The 16,592-nt window shown below is 37.8% G+C and overlaps 2 protein-coding genes across 9 annotated transcripts in view; one reads left to right on the top strand and one right to left on the bottom strand.

The window, feature by feature from the left end:
* Positions 1 to 10,870, top strand: part of AP-1gamma (adaptor protein complex 1, gamma subunit) — a 37,978-nt gene extending 27,108 nt beyond the window's left edge. For all 7 annotated transcript variants that reach the window (XM_069509415.1, XM_034984310.2, XM_069509413.1 and 4 more), the window contains 5 exons: positions 172 to 270; positions 857 to 1,010; positions 1,702 to 1,850; positions 2,241 to 2,333; positions 3,219 to 10,870. In XM_069509415.1, the coding sequence (XP_069365516.1) occupies positions 172 to 270; positions 857 to 1,010; positions 1,702 to 1,850; positions 2,241 to 2,333; positions 3,219 to 3,320 (597 nt within the window). In that variant the 3' untranslated portion in view covers positions 3,321 to 10,870. The remainder of the gene's footprint in view (positions 1 to 171; positions 271 to 856; positions 1,011 to 1,701; positions 1,851 to 2,240; positions 2,334 to 3,218) is intronic.
* An 805-nt stretch (positions 10,871 to 11,675) lies between these two features.
* CSN5 (COP9 signalosome subunit 5) lies at positions 11,676 to 16,031 on the bottom strand. 2 transcript variants are annotated; one of them, XM_069509373.1, is made up of 6 exons: positions 15,696 to 16,031; positions 15,505 to 15,608; positions 14,501 to 14,631; positions 13,780 to 13,974; positions 12,475 to 12,787; positions 11,676 to 11,951 (listed from the first exon to the last, which is right to left on the bottom strand). In XM_069509373.1, the coding sequence occupies exons 1-6, from the start codon at positions 15,848 to 15,850 to the stop codon at positions 11,758 to 11,760; spliced, it is 1,092 nt and encodes a 363-aa protein (XP_069365474.1). In that variant the 5' UTR covers positions 15,851 to 16,031; the 3' UTR covers positions 11,676 to 11,757. The 2 variants fall into 2 exon arrangements, with proteins under 2 accessions (XP_069365474.1, XP_034840304.1); XM_034984413.2 differs by having other exon boundaries at positions 12,520 to 12,787; positions 15,696 to 16,028.
* Between the last annotated feature and the right edge of the window lie 561 nt (positions 16,032 to 16,592).

Raw genomic sequence — 16,592 nt, 5'->3', positions numbered from 1 at the left:
ATATAGATACAGACCTGGAGAAGTGACATAGGCTACTTTTTATCCCGGAAACTCAAAGAGTTCCCACGGGATTTTTAAAATCGAATTCCACGCGGACGAAGTCGCGGGCATCAGCTAGTCTATATTATAATGAAAGTTGCAAATAAATAATAACTATGTGTTTTATTCCAGAACCCTCTCCTAGATCTGATCAACGGGTCAGAACTGCTTTCCAACGGCGACGTAGAACACACGCCCGCTGCAACCACGAACAACAACTCCAATACCAATGTAAGTACAGTCATCATGATCAACCCATCGCAGGCCCACTACAGAGCACGGGTCTCCTCTCAGAGTGAGAATGGTTTTGGCCATAGTCTACCACGCTGGCCATGTGCAGATTGGTAGAATACACACCTTTAAGAACATTATGCAGAACTCTCAGACATGCAGGTTTCCTCACGATGTTTTCCTTCACCGTTAAAGCAAGTGACATTTAATTAATTAAAACGCACATAGTTCTGAAAAGTTAGAGGTGCGTGCCCGGGATCGAACCCCCGACCTCCGATTAGAAGGCGTACGTCCTAACCACTAGGCTATCACAGCTTGTAAGTACCAGTACGCGGCAGAAAATAATGTACATCTACCTTTAGAACGAGATTTTAGCTTTGTAGAGCGTTCTCTCTGTCCCTCATACCTATGTGACGTTTTGTCAGTCTCAACGGCAGAGACAATGCTCTACAAAACCGCTTGTCCACAGTTTGCATGTTTATCTGTTAAGTCAGCTAAGGAAAACTTTAGTGTATCAATTTCTCTACTAGCAAGCTATTTAGCACTTTGATTCAGTGTATAACCTGGTTATTTTTTCTTTTTCCAGGATATCTTGGACCTCCTAAGCGGGCTGGACCTCAGCACGCCCACTATGCCCACGCCCAGCGTGGCGGTGAGCGTGGCCAACAACAACCTCACGTCGCCCTCTCTGCTGCTCGACGGATTGTTCGCGCCAGAGCCCGCTGTCACGCAAGCTCAAGGTAAATTATCTGTACTAATCCATACTAATATTATAAATGCGAAAGTGTGTCTGTCTGTCTGTCTGTCTGCTAGCTTTTCACTGCCCAACGGTTTAACCGATTTTGATGAAATTTGGTACAGAGCTAGCTTACATCCCGGGGAAGGACATAGGCTACTTCTTATCCCGGAAAATCAAAGAGTTCCCACGGGATTTTTAAAAGCCTTAATCCACGCGGACGAAGTCGCGGGCATCATCTAGTATATTATAAATGCGAAAGTGTGTGTCTGTTCGTCTTTCTGTGTCTGTCTGCCTGCTAGCTTTTCACGGCTCATCCGTTTTACCGATTTTGATGAAATTTGGTATAGAGATAGCTTGCATCCCGGTAAAGGAGATAGGCTACTTTTGCTCCCGGAAAATCAAAGAGTTTCTACAGGATGTTTAAAACCTAAATCCACGCGGACGAAGTTGTGAGCGTCACCTAGTTCAGAATAATTTGGACCTTATTATGTCCATAAAATTTGAAATTTTCATTGACATGACTTGAAAAATGACTATCAGTTGATAATATTATAGAAATACGAGTATCAGGATTTTTCGAAATTCTACCCTGAACTGATTTTCGAAACTCCACTAGAGTGAAACCAAGGTGATTCAGCTATATTTATATGTATAGTTTTGGCGTATGTCCGTGACATTGCGTGTGGTTGCAGAGTGCGTGGTACGCGCGTTGGAACGCAACGGCGTGCTAGTGGAACTGTGCGCGGTGCGCGGCGGCGACACGGCCACGCTGACGATGCGCGCGCGCTCGCACGCCGCCGACACCCTCACCGACTTCCTGTTCCAGGCCGCCGTGCCACGGGTGAGTGCCAATACACCCCGGACACTTCATACAGGCGAACTGCGTAAAAAATTACATCTCACGCGCCATTTTAACTTTGTGTTAAATTTCATGTCAAAAGTATGATGTTTAGAGATGAAACGTACTTTTGATATGACAGTTGACCCATAGCCAGTGGCGTGCAGGTCATAGAGGCATAAATGTACTGCTTACCCCAGTTGTAATAGCTCAATGCATACTTTTCACTATATGACGTTTGGTCGGTCTCAACGACAGACACAATGCTCCACAAATCTGCTATCTCGTTCTATAACAAACGCTTGACTTTGAGCGACTCTGAAAAGCACTCTTGATGATGATTCGCCGCGCTTGCGCTTGTTGTCGAGTATAATATGTGTATGTATTTTACAGACATTCCGACTAGACATGATGTCACCATCGGGAACTGTGTTGACGCCCCAGGGAGAAATCACACAAGTTCTCAAAATTACCAATCCATCCAAGGTAAGAATCACTTATTCCTGCATAACAAGTACTAAATAATTTTTAAATACATATCAATCAGTACCCTTATTATAAATGCGAAAGTGTTTGTTCACGTCGCAACGGTGCAACGGATGGACGTGATTCTTGCATGAGTATAGATATAAAAGTAGCCTGTCACTCTCCAGGTCTTTACCTGGAGAGTGACATAGGCTTTAACGGCTCATCATGATCAACCCATCACCGGCTCACCACAAAGCGCGGGTCTCCTCTCAGAGTGAAAAGGGTTTTGGCCATAGTCTACCACGCTGGCCCTGTGCGTATTGGTAGACCTCACACACCTTTGAGAACATTATGGAGAACTCTCAGGCATGCAGGTTTCCTCACGATGTTTTCCTTCACCGTTAAATCAAGTGATATTTAATTAATTAAAACGCACATAACTCTGAAAAGTTAGAGGTGCGTGCCCGGGAAGAACCCCCGACCTCCGGTTAGAAGGCGGACGTCCTAACCACTAGGCTATCACAGCTTATGTGTGTACAGCACTGTGGCCTAAAAAGGCACACGTACAACCGTAAGCTCCAAGGCGCGGACACCTGCAGACTGTGCCACGAGTCTACCGACAGATTCTGACTCCATTGTACATTATCTGCTACTGCCCTGCTCTGATGCACATACGTAGCATCCGCCTAGGGTAACATATCGTTTACCCTGAGGATGTTACTTCAATTCCAGTCAAAAAAGTGCTGCTGTATTTGGCGGCTACAGGATTTGACAAGTGTGAAGTGGAGGCAAACATTGGGATCGGAAACGGTCGCAGTGATAACAGGGATATGAAGAACCTGCATAGCCCCAAAGTAGAAGAAGTCGAGTTTTGGTTGTGAACTGTATCTTTTCTTTTCACAGACACCTCTTCGCCTTCGGATAAGAGTATCATACAGCATCGACGGAAATCCAATCTTAGAACAAGCGGAAGTGAACAACTTCCCGCCGGACCTGTTCAACTGACGGCCCCGCCACCACCACCCGCGCGGCTGCACGGACCTATGATTACACTAACTAACTGACTGAAATAAGAGGTAATTAATGTACCGACTTACGAGTTACGATCCGAGCTATTCACAGATAAATGAATCATAATACACGATGAGTTTTTAGTCGTTTTACATACACAATCTATATCTTTATATATATAATAATAAGGAAATGTGACTGACTGACTGATCTATCAACGCACAGCTCAAAATACTGGACGGATCGAGCTGAGATGCAGATAGCTATTATGACGTAGACTTTTTCCAACACTAAATTCATCTACGAGTCAATGTAAAACGTTAGAAAATGTTCTTGAAAATGACTTTTTTTTAGCAAATCAAATTGTGTACTGATACAGTATTTGACTATGTAAAAAAAAAAATATTTTTCAGTGATTATTAAATAGAGGTTATTCCAAAATACGTAAAATCCACGTCCTTTGTTAGTTTTATGTGTGACAACTGACAATCATTTTAAATTATCGACTAAAAAAAAGCACGTCAAATGATTGTGACTTCAAATACCGGTATTTCACAGAATCTCGCATACTAAGCTCGCGTTTTGACGTTTGATAAAAAGTTACTGATTTGACTAGTTGTCGAATTATGACTCTGAAATCAGTAACAAGTTGTGTTACTCAAAACGGTTTGTTAGGAAGAAAAAGATTTCATAGCAAGAAATTGCATTAAAAAAGCCTTTAAAAGAGAAAACGTCTGCTCACTGCAAAACGATTTAAAACTAGAGCTTCTAAAGCAAACTTTGAACACGTCAAGTGACGGCATCCGTAAACCATGTGTCTAGAAACTATTTCATTTCTGACGCAGACTAAGGCTGAGATCTATAGAGCGCACTTTGACTATATATTTAGATTATCTGAATCTATTGCTATCCCTTTCATAATGCTGCGTGCGGAAAAGGATAGCACTAGATTAAGACCCGCTAATTTAGTTTAGTTTAGAGATTGTGTACAAGAGAATCATCCACATTAACTGGTTTTTGCTGTAAGACGACTAAAAAGTCACCGTACATTATGTAAGTAGAGGGTGGTTACCACTTTAACAACCACGATAGTGACGAGTAAATATTGTCGATATTATTATTAATACCTAGGGCGTACCTTCGACGGCTTAGTAGATCACCACGACAAAGTACAGCGGAAGAATAAATTCTATCAAACCTGTGTACATAGAAAATACTTTCAATGGTTGTAGTTACAAGTATTTTTATCGTCGACGGCAGCTATTATTATATTTGCTAAATTGAATATTTTAAAAAGTTATGCGATAGCGTCAATTCAAATTTTTTTTTATTCATATATACCTACAATAAATATAGTAGGTAAATAATAAAAAATAATTAAATTGTATCTGACGCAGAACTCTATAGAGTTCCAACGGTCAAGTTTTCAATGGTCTACGTTGACTGTGGGATTGGCGACTGTATAATATAAGTTTTTAGTAAAACATTATGTGTGTGTGAAATTATTACAAATCTTTTTTTAACTAAAATACAATTACCAAAAAGCTATTATTAAAATATGTATGCCTAACCGAAAATTAATTAATACCTACAAATATTCAAAATACATATTCAAAAGTTGCAAATGATAAATTGTGTCAATAAATTCTGACAGTTGCTTTTTTCTGAAAATGCAAATGGAACATTTTACAGGTAGGATGTGAAAATTCACTTGAAAAACCTTTTCATATTATGTAACACTAGCTTATGCGCGCGGCTTCGTCCGCGTGTACTACACAAATTTCGAACCGCTGTCTTAACCCTTTAGGGGCAGAATTTTCAAAAATCCTTTCTTAGCGGATGTCCACGTTATAATAGCTATCTGCATGTCTCAGCCTGATTCGTCCGGTAGTATGAGCTGTGATAGATCAGTCAGTCAGTCAGTCAGCTTTCATTTTATATATAGATAGATTTGCTACATTACTTAAAGTAGCTGGTTAAAAATCACGGAGCAAAACCTCACAAAGTTTAATAACTATTAATTAATTAATAATTTAATTATGCGCGTTAATTGTGGGTAACACTTAAAAGTACTGAATTTCCTATTAGTGTGTGTGAAATGTAGATAATAATATTAGCTGTCACTTAAAACATTCCACTTTATAGATCATAACTAGTTACTTTTTTGGGGAAATTAGTATAATAAATTAGTATGTATTTCGATATCCTTCCCAATATTATTTAAAGTAAATTTTTTTCCAATATCTTGAATAGCAAAATTGTATCAAAAAATCGGCTGTAATATTTTTGTAATATTTTGCAAATAAAAATATTTTTTAAATCATAATATATTTCTGTATTATAAATAATAATCTCAGGTACATGCGTAAATATGTAATTATATCCATATTTGTAATATTTTTTGCAAAATATTCTGTTTGAATTTGATTTAAAAAAAATATTACTTAATTGAAAGAATTTTATGGAAAACTTTGTAATAATAAGAAATATGGACAAAATGTCCATTTAAAGAAACAGTTTTAAGAAAGAAAGAAATAAAGAACAAACGTTTATTTTATAATAATAGCGCTAATTTTGTTGTAAATAAACTAAATTGACAGATTTAAAGATATTGTTGTATAGTGCCATCCCCCACACAATATTCCCTGTGAAAAGGGATAGCACTACATAAAGATCTAGAAATTTTGTTTAGTTTGTGTGCAACCGAGTTAACGTCATTGTAAAATTCACATAAATTTTGAGAACTCACTCGCCTTTTTAGGGTTATAGTTTCGCCATGTCCGTCCGTCTGTCTGTCCGTCCGTCCTCGGTTAATCTCAGAGACTATTAGTGCTAGAAATCTGTAATTTGGCATGGGTTTAAATATTAATCACGCCGACAAAGTGGTGAAATAAAATTTTGATAAATATTTTTTTTAGGGTAGCTCCCGTACATGTAAAGTGGGGATGAACTTTTTTGTCTCGTCTACCCCATAGTGTGCGGTATCGTTGAATAGGTCTTTTAAAAATACTGTGGGTCTGGGAACATCATTTTTTGATTACTAGATCCGTTTGTAAAATATGATGTTTTAAAGTGTTAATTTTTATTAGAGTCAAGTGCCCCCCCCTCTATCAGCCAAATGGTAGTATATAGGAACGTGAAAAATTCACAGCAGTAGTATATATAATCAATTTTAAAGGAAAACTATCATGGCTAAGTAGGGTTCACAGGTTAAGGAGTTACATCTGTTTTTCGTGGAATGTGACTACGGAACCCTACACTGCGCGTGGCCCGCCACGCACTTGGCCGGTGTTTTCACTCTCGTCATGTCAAAAGTACGGGTTCGCCTTAGATTTTAAGGAATAAAATCGTACTTTTGACATGACAGATGACACATAGAGCAAAAATGTCGAGTGAGTTCTTAAAATTTTTGCACTATAATAATTGAATTTAAGATCATACAATACTGTAGTGCTCAGGGTCTCCCCTACTACTGATAGAGTAAAATTTTGTGTTAACCCGTTTTTATTTATCGTTATTCTATACCTACATATAAAACAGTTAATTTTATAGTTTGGGTGACATTTTTACGTGATTGAATCAATTGAAGGCAATAAGGGAGGTAAAACTCGTGACAGTGAAGAAACAAATCGAAGATGGCGACGCTAATCGTCACCTCTCACTCGCACGCTACACACTGGTATAGTGTGTAAATGAAATGGAATGATTAACTCCGCCATTTTCGTTTCGTTGGTTTATTGGCACGACTTACGTAGGTATTATATCGGATCGGTTTGTATGAAAACGTTACAATTATTGTGTTTTGCACTGTACATAAAACTGAACTGCGGGCTGATTCGCTAATTCAGTGTCTAACACTGAATTATAGCCACCAAGCTCATTTGACAATGGTTGGTTATACATTGCTGCTTCATTGCCTGATATTAAAATAATTTTCGTAGAAAACCGTCAATGGATAAAAAATAAATGTCAAATGAGCTTGGTGGCTATCATTCAGTGTTAGACACTGAGTTAGCGAATCAGTAGGCTGGTAAATTGTAACATACTAATGTATAGTGATGCCGATTGTGTGGGATTGTACTTAATAGATTATTTTATTATTAACAGTAATATAAAGGTTGTTGCACACGTAACGAGATATGTGGTAAGGGTTTGATGAAATAACAGTAGATGTGAACTGTGATCTATATGTACTACGCACTAGGTTTCGCGAACCGAACACTCATTATGAGATCTCACTCGCCATTTTAACTTTGTGTCAACTGTCATGTCAAAAGTATTTTAAAGGTGACCCGTACTTTTGATATGACAGTTGACACATAGAGTTAAAATGGCGAATGAGTTTTCATCTTGTACGAACTATACACCTTATTTAGTATAGCTTTGTCAAGGGGCCTAGCAACGCAGTTCATGACACTGCGTCATCTTTGTGTAATCAAATTGGTCTGACAATTTATTGGTGGAACAAGTCTCCGCTCTGCACCGATTCAGTGGACATGCACCCTTAGAGGCGTTTTGGTCTTGCAAAGGTGGATAGGTTTATAATGTTTAAAGCTCCGTTACGTGTGCAACAATGACAAACCTATGATTATCAAGTAATGCGTGTGATACACTAAATAGGTATATTCGTGAATTGTTTGGATTATGTAAAGAAATAGTCTATTCGATCTTGGTTACATACAATTTATATACATTAAGTGGATTTTTGCCGTAAATACTAACCCCCCCTAACTAATAAACGTATAGTTACGCAATGTGGCTAATTCTGTTGTACACATTTTCGTAACTAAAATTAAAATTAAAATTTAAACAAGTTTAAATAAATGTTATCCCTTTTATAATGCCCACTGTGGAGAACGACGGCATTAGATTTAAACCTGTAATTTTAGTTTCGATATTGTTTAAAATAGAATTGGCCACGTTGTTTTGTCTTCTTCTTACGAATGTGAAATGCCTATTGTCAGAACGAGAGAAATCTATGTTAATCACTCGCCCTTACAACGTTTATTTAGGTGGAAGACACGGTCTGCCCGCGAAATTCAAATTTAATTTGGTTTTTCACAATTTGTAAACCAAAACGACAAAGTAGGCTTATGACATTCAAATTGAGCCCCTAGCAGTTATCATCTTCACAGGCTTATATAAAAACCTTTACTTGAAAGTGTCCAGTTTAAGAAATTAGTCAAAATAATGAGTTTGACGTATGCTACTCACAAATTAGGGGCGAAATTTGTATGCCATAAGTCTACTTTGTCGCATTAGTTTACAAATTGTGATAAACCAAATTAAATTTGAATTTCGCGGCAGACCCGTGTCTTCCACCTTAATTAGTAAGGCCGTAAACAAATGAAGGCAATATTTAGCTCTGAAAGGATGGAATATCTATAAATTTGCTTTGAATTAAACTCGGACCGATTTTATGGCTTTATTAACACTTGGATTTGTTTGAATTTACACCTTCAAGAACCTTTACACACTGCGACATTTTCGAGAACCGTTGAAGGTTGAAGCGCGTTAGACCCTGTATCCAACAAAGTGGAGATGGAATGCTTAGCAGACTAGTCAGATCGTGAAGAAACTGTCACGTTGTCTATCAAATCTGATGGGTCTTGGTGGAGACCGACCCTTAGCGCAACTTTAACACACTTGCCAAACATGTCGTCTGATTTAAAGGCTTTACAAAGAAAACAAGTATTTGGTTATCAATGGAGTTAAATATGAAATTAAATGAATAATATTCCTGGTATTTAGGTATTTTGTTAAGTGTAGTTTTGTTACGAATTCACTGCTTCAAACGCTAGGTAAATAGGTATTTTATATTATATTTTAGGTTAGTCGTTCCTTTAAGATAATGAGAATTTTTTAATCAGTGACAATTGTAAATAAATACACTATGAAATGAGAAAGAACATATAATATTATAATGTAGAATGAAAGCATTATATTCTGTAATTATAGCTCCTTTACATTACAAGAACTTTTTATAAGACAACTGAAGCAAAGCAAAGCGATTACAGTCATGTGTATCTGTATAGTCCAAAACACACGTCTCCGCTCCACTTGGCTTCACTAGAAACGCACCCTAAGGGTGCTTGTCAAGTGAAGCGAGACATATTCAGCAGACCAATCAGATAATAAATCAGCTGACACACATCATCTTTAAAAGTTCGGTCAATCGGTCTGTTGAAAACATCTCTATTTCTACACACCCTTAGGGTGTAAGCAAATTCATGTGTCAATTAGAGCGAACCTCAAGCGTTTGAGGGAGATTTAGAGTGCCCGCGGGGGGATTACGTAAAACGTCGCAGTAGCGACAGCAGTAGTAATGCGACAGTTCATTTGCTATCTCTCTCTAGCCGCTGTTACGTGTGACGTTTGACAGTAATAATCGCGAGATTCAAGCATGTCGCGAGATACGTAATCACCCCGCCGTATGATTAATTGATTTAAGAAGAGTTTTTTATCTATTGTACTTCATAGACGAATGTTGTCTTATAAGAAGTTCTTAGTGTGTAGGAACCTTTACTTTATTTTATTCCCAAGTTAATATTGTTTGGGACGTTTTAACAATTAACCTGTTAATTTTCTGTTTGTTTAAACCCTATTTATGTTAGTAATTAACTAGCAGTTTTTAAAACATAACCTTATTGTAAATTACATAATATTACCTACTATTGAAATCCATGAAGGTGTGATTATTATTATTTTTATTGTATTTTAAAATCTGTTAACGCATTTGACTGTTTGTCACGTTCGAAAACAAAATGTTAAATCGATTTTTACAAAAAGTATTATCGAAATTAAAGTCAATCAGAATATTATGTCAATAAGTTCCAATGTCTAATTTTTATTCCTTTATTATCATATAAAAAAGGAATAATATCCAATAATCATAGAAATCGGTTATATTAAACAAAGATAAAGAAACGCCTTATAATATTGTATAGGAACTTATTTTTCTGTACGAACATGCAAACAATACAAGCTCAGAATTTTATTTTCACAAATCATGTACTTTCTATGTATTAAAGAGCTTGGCAAAATAATTATATCGCAATTTGGTGCTTGTTTTACCTTAGTATTTACACAGATTAGCAAACATACAGTTCAGAAATGGCCATGATTCAAAAGCTGTCAACTGTCACTGTCTGCCCACACCATGATAGTTTACAAAAACGCTCTAATCTAAATCAGCAAATCTCATAGCAAATAACTGTATTTGCTGTGAGATTCAAATTCTCGTAACTACAAATTGTGTGGCCCAGTGGGACAAACTCATATTAATGTCAATTCCCAAACTTGATAATTTTTGTACAAATACTTGATACAAATACAATTAGCGCATGCGACGTTTGCTTTGCGTATGAAATAAGGATTGTTTCTGAACTGTATGCTTGTTAAACCGTGGTATCTGGTTGAATAGAAGGCCCTCCAGGATGTGAGATGTTATGGTTTTATGTATAACTTAATATGCTATGAAGATGTACATAATGATTTTATGTAAATTGGTTAATAAATATTTGAAAATGTTTATATAATCAAGAGTTGTTTTTTATTTTCTTTATATTTTTTTTACTCTTTTTAATACGATAAATCGAAGCAAAGCGGGCAATTATTTTAACAAAATCGGTTCAGGAGTTTTTAAGGTGACCAATAGATTCATGCGATCATATTAAAGGCGCTGGTCTGCCTCTGACACTGTTAAAGAACGAGTCCTTGATCATCTGCGCCATGAGGCCGTGGACTACAGATGGCGTTCTTGCACGAGTCTATACTTTTAAAAAAAACATACAGTCGAATTGATAACCTCCTTTTTTTGAAGTCTGTTAAAAACTTCTAATATAGATACTGCAGGGAAGTTACGGAAGTGAAATAAACATGAAATGACAAAGGTCTGGCACGTGCTGGCTCTTAGTCCAATACAGATATTTGGGTTTTGAAAATAAAAACAATTACATCAAAAATCGGATCTAAAATCTTAAACAGTACTGAGTACCTACCTACCTACCTACTAGTAGCGAAGTTAAACAGCATCCGACTTCCGATTAAAATTTATCGGAACCGAAGATGCAAAATAAATCGGAAGTTCCGGCCTTTCGGAATCGGAATTGAATCTCCGTAGCATTTCTATTAGACAGGCTTATCTTATACCAATAGTACATTGCGACAAGGCTATCTTAGCGCGTGGCGAAAATCGGAACTAACGTTGCCGTCAAGTGTCCCCTTTGTTCTTGTTTGAATATTTTAAGCCTTTGTTTTCCAACAGCGCCCCCCTGTCAATGTCATTCGAGTGCCAAGAGAGCCTTGTCGCACTCTATAGGAAGTTTAAATAAAAGTTTTTCTTTAGAAAAGTTTTTACGTTAAATTTATTTAAAGCCTATACACATTATAGTCTGTATTAGCGATTTTTTCGAAAACAAACTATTACGGTTCACTCGATCATGGGTGCGGGGGGCGCGGGGCGGCCGCTGACGCTGTTGAAGAGCCGGTCCTTGATCATCTGCGCCATGAGGCCGTGGATCACCTCGATGGTGGTCTTGCACGCGTCCTTGGTCGCCTTGCCGAGCTTGTCCTCTGTGCGCTTCTCGTGGTGGTCCGTGCCCGCCACTATGAAACCGCCGCGCCCTACAAATATATTAACATGCTTTCATCTATTATTATACAAAGACTTGTCTGATCTTCAATCTTGTTTAATTCTAATACAAGTTAACCCTTGACTGCAATCGCACCTGGTGGTAAGTGATGATACAGTCTAAGGTGGAAGCGGGCTAACTTGGAAATGGTATGGCAGTTTCATTAAACCTGGACCCCTGCTCGGTTTCTATGCGGCATCGTACCGGAAGTCGAAACTAGGTGGAAACTAGCCACGGCCGAAGCCTTTTATCAAATCATTCTGCAAAAAGTCTCTCACCTAAAGTAATATAAATATACGAGAGGAAAAGCTGACTGACTGACTGACTGACTGACTGATCTATCAACGCACAGCTCAAACTACTAAACGGATCGGGCTGAAATTTGGCATATAGATAGATAGCTATTAGGACTTAGGCATCCTCTAATAAAATATGGCGGTTTGTAGTCCACGCGGACTAAGTTGCGAGCGTAAGCTAGTTTACATAAAAAAAAAATATAAGTCATATTACTTAACCGTGCAGAATATTTCTGATTTCCTTAATAAACATCCTTTGCTCACCTAAGCACACCTCACTCTGTTCCAACTTGTCTGACAGATCGAATATCTGGCCCGTGGTGTACTCAGCGTTAGTGATCAGACTGGAACTGGACAGGGTGTTGACCCAGTACTTGTTCCACAGGGAGTCTAGTAGCCTTCTGTCGAGGGAGGATTTGAAGTACGACACTTCTAGAGAGTAGTATTGCTTGCAGTGTACTCCAAAGTCTTCTATTTTGTTTAAAGGTATGGTTTGGTATTCCGAGGGTTCTTCGTTAGCTGGCTTGTAGCCCTGTGGGAAGAAAATGGTACCTACTGATGCTGAGCACAACCTAATTTTAGAGTATTCGCATACTCTTCTTACTAATGTAATATGAAAAGGACAGACGCAGTTTGACAGTTTTAAAATTTATTTTTAGATGGTAAAACCCGTGATTGTAGCGCACAGTCGCGAGCCTACTGTTTTTTGTAGCGTGCACAAAAAATTTTATATGTAAAGTTCATGTTCTGTCCCTTTTTTGCATTGTTAAAAAGAAAAGAATGCAGATACTCTAAATTTAGTTTAGAGATAGACAACGGAATCGGTGCCAATGTTGTATTAGACTGTGTCAACATGAGGATGAAATGTAAATTGCCATTCTATTTCTGAAAAGCAGTTATGGCGAAAAACATAGGACTTATCAAAAACTGATGTCACTTAAAAAGAATGCTAAATCAGAAACCTCGACTAAGTGGCAACAACAACTGTACAAATTTTCAACTCAATTGATGAACAATGCGACATCAAAATTCAAAATTGGTTAAGCAGATGGGCAGTGAAAAGGTAAGAATAAGACAAACACTATATTAGTGAGGGTGTAGGGATTGACACCTCAGAGAAAAGTTATATCAAGAGAAAAGTTATGTCAACCACAGAAAAGTACAGAGACCACAAAAATTCAACACAACAGACATGTTCAACATATAGTACGCGACAGGATGAAATGGCAATCGGGGAGGGAACACCCCACATACCCGCACTGCCCCCGCGCTAACCTAGTGCGGGCGAGCGCGGAGGTTAGTTCGGATGACATGCGGGTGTACCCAGACTCATACGCTGATTGCCATCTCGACCTGTCGCAGACCAGTGGCGTGCAGCTCATAGAAGCATAAACGCACTGCTTACCCTTATTGTAATAAATCAATGGTTATTTTTCATTATAACCTGTCGTAAAATAAGTTCATACCTAAATGCATACCCTGGCTTGAACTCCTGTGCACGCCACTGTCGCAGACTATACATACCTTGGGGTAAGTCCTGAAAGCTCCCAGGCACACTTTCCCAGCTGAGATAGTTCTAACGGGATCAATGACGATAGCTACAAAAGGCTCCTGGAAGTTCTGATTGAGCATCTGTGTGGAGACATCAATGCCCGACAGCCAGCAGCCGTAGCCGGGGTGACTGTGATACCAGCCTATGGCATTCTCATGTCTGCCAACCTGGGGGTAAGAAAAGGATTTATAGACATTGTTGATATTTCTTATGAGCATTAGACCTAGCGCGCACCACGGTAAAATCTGTGAACTATAGAACTACGTAAAAGCGCGCGCACTGCGGAACTAATTGCGCACCGGATTTTGATGGATTTAAATTCTTAAATAAAATAGATTAAAATTTACGGATTTTAAAATGCACTGCAACTCACCGCAGTGAATAAAGTGCAAGAAGTGCAGTAAATAATTGTTTTAAATACATATCAAAAATTTTATAATTTTTTTTATAGAGCGTCGCGTGGGGCGCGATCCCAGGAGACGCGGGTTCGATTCCTATTCCGGTCCGCAATTTTTGATATGTATTTAAAATTGTTTACAGATCAAAAATTGCAGAGCCGGCTGGATTCAAACCTGCTTCTCCCGTGGGTATCGCACCACTGCGCAGTAAGCTCTGTAGAGTGATACTTTAACAGGGATTGAACAACAAGCAAACCTGTGTGTAATTTCCACAAAATTGTCTTTTCAAACTGACCTGTTTAGCAGCTTCAATGTAAGCAGTCATATACTCATAGGCCTGAGCCTGAGCATTCACCCTGGTCTCCGTGCCCTCCACTGGCAGTGCAAATGAGTCCATCACTAGCATTGTGTTTGCATCCACCTTACCTACCAATTATTATCATTATATAAAAACCAGTCAAGTGTGAAGGCTGACTCTACATAGGCGGATAGGCGGTACGAAGTTCGCCGGGGTAGCTAGTGTTTGATAAATGTATTTAAAACCATTTATCAAGTGGAATAACCTTACTATACAATGTGTTTGTACTGTTTGAATAGTCGTTTGAAAAAGGTACTATGAAAAATAAAGAATAAAAATAATTTGTAACATTGAAACCCTCTCTTTTTAACAACTAATTGCTGTATTATATACCGTTAATTCAATAGTTTCATGTGTGGACAGGGCCAAATTTACTATGGCCACCTGGTATTCCCCTTTGTCATATTGATTTTTTATTATTTGTTATTATAGCAGTAAATATTTCAACTCTCTACCTATTACGGTCTATGAGATGCAGCCTGCTGATAGACATACGGAGAGACAGTGGAGGCTTAGTAATAGGTTATAGTATTTCAGGTACAGATACATAAAAAGTAATGTATACGAATATTTCTATCTATTTGCACATATATATCTATGTATTTGCACATTGTTTGTACTTGCATGAAGGTTTTTGACTCTGGTGCAGATTCTCTTGTTTTCTTGTCAGGCAATCCATCAATCTGTGATCGCAATGAGAGCTACTTGATCGCGATCTAAATTTACTGTGTAAGGGCTGCCTTACAGCCTAGAGAACACAGGACACTTTTTATCCCATAAAACAAAGAATCCCTACAGGATTTCAAAAAGTTCACACAATCGTGGGTAAAAGCTAGTGTCAGAAAAAATCTTGAACTTCTGAATGCACACAAGTCTGGAAAGTGAATTCAAACTGTGTCAAAAACTTTTAATGGTTGTTGAAGCAGAGAAGTACAACATACCTAACAACAGTCCCATAACTTCTAAGGTGCCTCCAGACCTCGCATGCATCACCATTTTAAGCAGAGCAAGGGCTGAAATTTTGATGTCTTTGAAGAAATGTGGACTGAAACAAAACAGACAGATTGGGTGAATCCTTACCACATTCTATGCAAGCCCAATTTTTTTTAAAGTAACATTTTAAAGAACATACTCTTTTTCCCATGGTTTCGCTGCCAAGATGTCTTGTTGTTGTTTCTTATCGTAGCGATAAATATCGTCCACGCTCGATACAGCTTCTATGTTGTTTGCCATTACCCATGTTTTCTGAGCTATAGTTGACTGCGGATCTGAACTTGTTGATGCCATAATTCAACAATACAATATTTTCGTAGATTATGAGAATTAAAGAGTATATGTAAATAAAGATGCGAATGCGAATTGCTATTTTTAAATTATATTTCTTTATTTATTTTTATTTTACACTCATTTAATTTTGTCAGGAATGACTGCTGTTGACATTTGACACCTGACAGCAAGTCAGCAGATAATATCATAACCCTCTATTTTTTTTTTTTTGTTCTTCTTCTGGCTTTACACAGATTAGCCAATGTCAGGTTTGTTATTTATTAAAGTTTAAAGTTAGGGAAACTATGGATAAAATTGAAAAATCGGGATTTGGAATTTGAAAGGAAAAGGATAAGGTTTTCACTAATCTAATAATAATATACCCACATATATACTATAACTTGATATCATTTTTTTCTAGGAACAAAGCTAGAACTTTATAAATATTTGAAGAATTAGTATATAATAAACAAACTATAGATGTAGGAAATGGTATATGCAATGATTCGAGATGAGCAAGAAAGGCAGACCGATCATACAAAGTGCATGCAAAGAAAATATGGTTCAAGTCCCCATACTCCCCACAGGAACAGTAAGGATCGGGAACAATTTTCATCTTGTACAAATGGGCTGGTGTACAAACATGACCCAAACGTATTCTACACAGAACAGAGGTGACAGTTTTGGAGAAAACTAATCGACTGAACCATGGTTTTCTCGGAATGGACGTCTGAATTTTTCTATAATGTTTACCTACTGAACT

Source organism: Maniola hyperantus, chromosome 3 (assembly GCF_902806685.2).
Source record: "Maniola hyperantus chromosome 3, iAphHyp1.2, whole genome shotgun sequence".
NCBI lineage: Eukaryota > Metazoa > Arthropoda > Insecta > Lepidoptera > Nymphalidae > Maniola > Maniola hyperantus.
The sequence above is the reverse complement of the archived record's forward strand: the minus strand, read 5'-3'. Positions and strand labels throughout refer to the sequence as shown.